Genomic DNA, 7,821 nt, shown 5'->3' with positions numbered 1-7,821 from the left:
TGAATTATTGAGATTCGATTTAATGGGGCTTTTATATTTCAATTGATTTTCACATATATTATATATATATAAGAACTAAATAATTCAATTTACATATGTATTTACATCCTACGTACTATTCATTTAATAAGAACATAAAAACCTTGTGGTAAAATAATTTAAAATTTTTTATAATACCCCGGTCAAGGGGCTGCAGCTTGGAAGTGGTGTTTACTGCCAAAAATTTTTTTTTGCGTGGCTGAGATTACGGGACCCATTATGTGCTGTACAAATGTATATAAATAACAGTACCATTCGATTTTTAGTTTTCATCATTCAGCATGTGAAGTCATTCGTTATATAGTTATATATTCATTGTCATCCAGGACTTATTATTGTGTCGGTAAAGCATTAAAAAGCTGCGAATGTTCTTGAAGAGCCTTGAATTTGAAGACAGGTTTTTTGTTCTGTATAATGAATTATAAGAGGTTTAATGTTCATTGAATTTTAAATAAAATACGAATTAACGAGGGAACCAAAATGTATGGAAATTTTACGAATTAACGAGATTTTTCAAGGGACCAGTATTTTGTTACGAATTATTGAGTTTTTCAATTAATCGAGTTACGAATTATCGCGATTCGACTGTAACTGTAAACGGTCTTTTCAATAATTTTAATTATATTCATATACCGAAAATCTGAAATTATATCATATTTTCTATAAGATATTTCTCTATTTAAAGATTAAGATGTTACATAGTAACGATGCAGATATTTCTCTAATCGCATTGAAGTTTTTTCATACGCATGAGCTTCATAGTTAGTTTTCTCTTATTTATTCACGACCGACAATATGTAGAGGTCTTGACATATATACAATAAAGCCAAACCAGTTAAAATATGAAACCAAATGGAACCGTTAGATGATTTTGTACTGCCTTTTTCTTTTCATATCTGCATATTTTTACGACACATTTTATGAAACATTGTTTGAGTAGCTTTTATTTATTTGTAATAAAATAAAATAAATAAAAATGTATATATTTCACCTACAAACCAAAAAGGACATGAAAAGGTTGAGCGAGTCGTGCTCAATTTGATAAAATATTAAATTTCTGTTTCAACACGACCTTGATACCGTCGGACTTTCATGGAAATTGAGGTTATAAACATGTCCTTAACTTAAATTTATTTACCTTTTAAGGGAAATTTATGGAAACAGAAAGAATTTATAAATGTGCATGTATGTGTGAAAAAGGACATAAATGCTTTGCAACTACTGAAGAGATGCGTTCCTTTACAAATATTGTGCTGGGAAAACAAAGGAAATGAGCGTAAAATAAGATGTTTCACTCGTCAGAATGAAATTTTATGTGCGTTTGTTTAAGGAATAAAATGCCTGCAGGATATGCCAGTAAAGTATGCCCTTTTCCTCTTTTCCTTTTTTAATTTGGTCTTTTGGTCTTTCTTTTTTAAAACTTTTATGAGTTGCAATTCGTTATTGTTTGTTATGCACTTTTACAGAAAGTTTTAATTTATGAAGTTTTAATATTTTTAATTGTTTTTAAAATAAATTGAAGCTAATTAAAAAAAAGTTGAAATTAAATTATAATTATATATGCGAAAGCAGAGTACTGAGTCGGATATGCCAATGTTTCAAGTTTATAATGAAATTAGGAAATTCATTTCCTTATTTTAGTTTATTATCTCCGGTAGTGGTTTCTTACCTTAATGTGGTATATAATGCCTGAAATAATAGAAAGTAAAAAGAAATAAAAATTATTGTACAATTTTCAATTTTAACTGGAATTTCTGTCAGAAAAATTTTTAATAATACTACAACTTTTAAATTATTTGAGCTTTACTCTAGACAGGTTTTTGTTTAGAATTATAAGATTAATAAGTCGATTGTTGGTTTGATTATTGCTATCTTTGTTCAGTCAGTTTGTTTCTATCACTGGAATTTCTGATCTATAATTTTAGTTACTGTTTTTACTATATCTGTTTTGCGCTTGTTGGTTGTATTGTTGTAGCTTCTGTTTTGCGATCTTAGGTTCTGCCACGGTTAGTCGTGGTATAATATTTTTGATTCAGGGGTTCAGATTTTCTTTCCTTACTTAAGGCTCCTTTATTCCTATCGCATTAAATGGAACGATAAACTGTATGTGGTGTATCATGATAGACACATACTCGCAGTTAAGGGAATAAGATCCAGCTGGTGATAAACACGGAGATGTCCACATCCGCAGTGAAAGGATTAGGTGAAATATGAAAATAGTCGGTACTAACAACTGGCGACAGCAAGCCACTGATTAGGTTGGGTGTAGTAGAGTATAATACGTGGACAAGGCCGACTCAAGATTTATAATGGCTTGTTATTTCTGCATTGCGAAGTTTGCTGCTGTTATAATTTTATATGTAATGAAATAGTATTGCAGAATGTTGCATTACTGAAGAACTGATGAAAAATATTTCTATATTCCAATTGCAATAGCTACTCCGGTTTATGCGCTATTTCTATACTTCGATTTTTTATATTGATTTATATAATATTCAATAATCAATTATATATATTTTAAATGAAAAATAAAGTATTTTAGCTGAATTTTTTTATAGTTTTATTATATTTTTATTTTATATTTTTTAAGTTATATATATATATATATTTAATTCGTATTTTTTTAATTTATATAAAATTTCAATTAAGCTTCAATAAATCGACTTTATTTTTATTTTATTTATTTGTTAATCGTCTTTCATTATATTTATTACTTTTTATGAAAAATATGTTAAATTAAAGTTAACTAAAAACTTGGGTTCTTGCAGATTAATTTTTTTTTTAAAAGCTTAAATAATAACGTAACGTAATAACGTTATGTTACGCACGCAAAGTGAAAACGGTGACTTCAAGTAAAATGAAGTCATTATAATATTTAATTTTCTTAACTTTAATATACGTGAGCTTTCTGCCTTTTCGCTGCATTAAAATTTTCATGGAATTTTCCGTGCAAATAAAAAAATTTTGAACCTTTCTGTTGAGTTCCATAGGCCGACCGGTAACGACAAACTCCTCTTGAGCGGCTGAAAATGAAATCCGGATTTAATTCTGGAACGGAAGTTCGTAATTATGAAAGTGAATTTCTTGTTTTTATTTTAAAGTAGTTTTCTGCTGCACCTCGGAACACTAAAAAGTGAATTGTTAATTATTCAAAAGGATTCTTTAGACTTTCATGCAGTCCAGAAAAGGAAATATGCGTTTGTAGGAATTATTTTGACTTCAAGAAATAATTTTACTTCTGAATTAGAATAATTATAATTACATATAGTGAAATTAAATTTAATGATATTTAATAAACACAAATGCTGTTTTATGCAAAATAACTGAAGTCACCGATTTTTAACGGATCGCTACAATTTTTAATTTTTTATATTGATCGAATGGATTTTATCATCAAATAGAATAGAAATCAATATCATATCAAATAGAACGTTTTCTGTCAAAAATACATATGCAAGCTATATTACATTCCTCACTTATTCAAAAGGATTCCCAACATATCTTATGAATTTTTTCACATTTCTTAATCCACAATTTTGATAGAACTTAGATTTCCACAATGTAATCATAGTGACGAAATCACTTTCATTAACAGGTATAAATCTGTGCAAGAAATTTATCTAGTTTTGTCTAAACCGTTCTAACAGGTCCCTTAAAATGTTTAAGCTTTGGCGTTTTTGATTCAAAATCTGGGGGTAAGACGACCTTAGAATAACTCATATTTGTTGTTGTATATAAAGCAATGAGCTCCCCTTAAACTCAATCTAAATCGGGTTTTAAATTTACATTCGTGTATTATTTTTTCTAAATACAAAAATTCAGTGTGGTAAATACATCGACCTCAGTGTGGTAGATGCTTTTCTTCTTATTCACAAATGCAGAATTTATTCGCCAAAAATGAATTATTAAAAATTATTTTGATAATAGAAACAATTAATAGTTTTCTGGGTTACATTTTAAAATATTGTTCCTTAAGCCTAGTGCAAAAACCCACAAAATTTTGATATTGTATGGAATTGTTTTATATAGAGTGTTTGTCGTTTTTAGCGCGAAATGGATGTAAGTATCAGGCTTCGAAAAAAAAATAAATTAATTTATTTGGAAACAAAGTAATCCAATTAATATGCATCAATTAAAGTTTCAATGTATTTGAAAATACATATACAGAAATATATTTCATATATTATATTATTAATTCATATATTTGTTTAAAAAGTTTTCTTTCACGACAATATTAGTGTTTTGACAGAGGATATCGAATTGGAAGATGGCTACCAGAAATAAGCCACTCACTGAAGACACTAATCTTGATATTAAAATTGATGAAGATACCGCAACAGATGTTCCGGAAGAATCACCGCCATGGCACACTTTAAAATACGTAAAGGTTTTTTTTCTTTCTGGTGTTTGGTTTTTATCTACATATTATATGATGAAAAGTAGCGAGGATAATGATCACGAGAGACTAATAGCGTTGCCTCCAAACATTGATTATCAATTTCCTTTAAAAAAAAATAACAAAGATTTATATGGAGTTGCTATAGAGGCTCCATTTGACAAGTTTCACAGTTATAACAGTAGTAAGCCATCTATAATTATACAAGCAAAACGATATTATTTTGAATATAATCATACTGTTCGTGAAATGAAAAACTTGTCAGACGAATGGAATTTGAATTTAGTACCTCAAGAACAAAGAGATCATGCCGAATTAATATACAAAAAAAAAATACTAGAATTTGAGCCCGACCCAGATAAGATTGATATAAGATGTGAAGAATTTTTGCAAATAAGATCTACAAATATGGTTGAAGGTACAACTCTTCATATACGCTTAGATGATAATCCTATAGATAGGAAACTTGGCATTACTTGCGCTATTATAGTACTTATTTTTCTTTATGTATTGATAATATGGGAGATCATAAATCAAAGTTTTGCAGCGATACTTGCATCAACATTAGCACTTGGGATTCTAGCAGGCATACATGAACGACCCAGTCTGATGACTATAATGGGTTGGATAGATGTTGAGACATTTTTGCTTCTCTTTAGTATGATGATACTTGTAGCTGTGCTTACTGAAACAGGTATTTTTGATTATTCCGCTGTGGTGGCCTTCAGAGTATCTAAAGGAAAAGTTTGGCCTTTAATAGCAACCTTATGTTTTACTGCTGAATGTATGTCAGCACTTTTAGATAACGTCACGCTTATGCTTCTTTGTACGCCTGTAGTCATAAGACTCTGTGAAGTCAAGTCTCTAGATCCTGTTCCTTTACTGATATGTATGATAATGTTTTCAAACGTTGGAGGCGTTGGTACTCCTGTCGGTGATCCACCGAATGTTATTATATCAACTAACGCGTATATAGCTGCCAGAGATGTGAACTTTTTTACTTTTACAATGCATATGATACCAGTGCTCTTAATCGCCAGCATACAAACTTACATACAGTTACGTTTTATCTACAGAGCTTATGGTAAGTCGCCACCTAATCTCATACAAGATGCAGCAGAGCTATTGCATGATATTAAGATGTGGGCACAAGCTGCAAAACGCATAAATCCTATATCGTTTGAAGAAAATTTAGTAAGTAAGGCTATGGCTAACCGAGCTGGTGATTTGAAGAAGAAACTAGATTCTGGGCAAAGTCTTCTTAGGTCACAAGAAGCGAAAAACTTTGAAAATACACTTAAAGAACTTAAAGAGCAATATCCAATTCGAAATAAGGTTTTACTGGTTAAGTCTACAATAGTTTTTATATTTGTAATTTCATTATTTTTTTTGCATTCTATACCGCACTTTCATCATCTTTCGTTGGGTTGGGCTTCATTGCTTGGTGCTCTACTTCTACTTATAATTGCTGATAAAAGAGATATGGAGGCATTACTGGTACGTGTTGAGTGGTCCACATTATTATTTTTTGCCTCATTAATCATGCTAATGGAAGCTTTAACAGAACTCGGATTGATAGCAACAATTGGTGAGTTGGTGATTAAAGCAATACTTATTGTCAGGCCGGAACATCAGATGGCATTTGGACTTTTCATTATACTGTGGGTGACAGCTTTAGCATCAGCATTTTTAAATAATATTCCTGTAGCCACGATGATGGTGAAAATCATAATCGTATTATCTGAAGACTCGCAGTTGGATATTCCCGTGCAACCTATGGTATGGGCGGTAGTTATGGGAGCCTGTTTCGGAGGAAATGGTACATTAATTGGTGCATCAGCAAATGTGGTGGCATCCGGAATAGCAGAACAGCATGGTTATAAATTTAATTTTATGACATTCTTTCGTGTGGGTTTTGCAGTGATGCTGGGAAATCTAATCATAGCTACTTGTTATCTTATGATTTCACATATCGTTTTTCAATGGCATTAATGGCATCAATAGCAGTCAATAAAAACTTAGCAGTCAAAACTTAAATATAATATTAATATTAAATCAATTGTAAACTAATAAATCAATTTTTTTTTTTTAACTTTTTTCTAAATGTTTTTGCATAATATTTTGGTTTATGTAAAATCTTCCTATATTTCACCATTCTGCTTCACTAGGAAAATACATTCAATCTGAAGTATCTATTTTGTCAGAGGTTTCCTTTAACAATTTTGAAACATTAACAATGCTGCAACCACTTATTCCTATTTTATGGCATATTTTTTATCACATCTTTTTTATCTGTTCACCCAATAATTCCTTTACGAACTTCGAGTAGAAATTCCTTTTGTGTTACAGCAATTGACTAAATAATGACGCTACCATTTGTTGCTGTCGTTGCAGCTTTCATTGCTTTTATACACTATTTTTGCACTAACCGTATATCGTTATTGTTGTTGCTGTTGCTGTTGTTGTTGCTGTCTTTTTCTACGCTTTTCATAAGCAGCCTCTACCAACAACTCTAACTACACGAGTTCTGCTAAAGCTATGAGTACTGACTGCACAGAAACTGTTCAGTCCACAAATACTTTTCCCGCCTAAATGTTACACGTTGTAGCAGCAACATTTTCTCATGTAATATTGTGGAACGTAATAGTCACAACATTCCTAGCTTGATTGACAACAGCAACACTTGTTTCTGCAACATTTCCATCTTCAGTCATTTTCAAAAAGTTGCTTCACGTACTCATACTATTCTTAATACAGATTTGGTATCATATTTGTTGATTTATAACTAAAAAATAAAACAAAAAATTAAAAAATTTTGATTAGAGCAATAGCAATAAAATGTTTAAATAGAACAAACAAAACCAATAGCAATTATATCAAAATTTGTGCTTTGGATCTAACAAGTTGTGTTACCCCAACTTCATTCATCTTGCCATGTTTGAGTTGCATTGCGCTTAAGTTTGGATAGGTTAGGTTAGGTTTGGTTGAAATTTTGCATGCGTATAATAAATGTTGAATATTATTGCGCTACTTTCTGTATGTTAAATTTGTTTAATTAAGAGTACACATATAATTTAACCCGACTAAAGGTCGGTTATTCAATAACTCAAATTATTAATAAGTAAGGCTTACACTAATACTGCAATTATATGTACTTTTACACTATAATATCAAATTATTGAAATTTGTAGATGAGAAATATAAGCAAATTATGAGATGTTTTACAAATCCCACCTTGTGAATCCATATTAATAATTCATATTACAAGTAAATAAATCAAATATACGAGTATATAATAATATACGATTATACTTCGTAAATAAAATTTATAAAAATATTTAAAGTTCACTTTTAATAGATAGGTTGTTCATTAAATAAAATATCGA

The 7,821-nt window shown here is 30.2% G+C and overlaps 1 protein-coding gene across 1 annotated transcript; it reads left to right on the top strand.

Moving 5' to 3' along the window:
• The first annotated feature begins 4,306 nt into the window (after positions 1–4,306).
• Positions 4,307–6,427, top strand: LOC119677476 (P protein-like). The gene has a single exon (XM_038088835.1). It carries the CDS (start codon positions 4,307–4,309, stop codon positions 6,425–6,427), a length of 2,121 nt encoding a protein of 706 aa, XP_037944763.1.
• Positions 6,428–7,821: the final 1,394 nt, after the last annotated feature.

Source organism: Teleopsis dalmanni, chromosome 1 (assembly GCF_002237135.1).
Source record: "Teleopsis dalmanni isolate 2A chromosome 1, ASM223713v2, whole genome shotgun sequence".
Lineage (NCBI taxonomy): Eukaryota > Metazoa > Arthropoda > Insecta > Diptera > Diopsidae > Teleopsis > Teleopsis dalmanni.
Note: the sequence above shows the minus strand (reverse complement) of the source record. Positions and strands in the feature narration are given on the sequence as shown.

Bases quoted from the DNA above. Each gene is read 5' to 3' on its own strand.
- LOC119677476 (XM_038088835.1), top strand. From the start codon at position 4,307: ATGGCTACCAGAAATAAGCCACTCACTGAAGACACTAATCTTGATATT.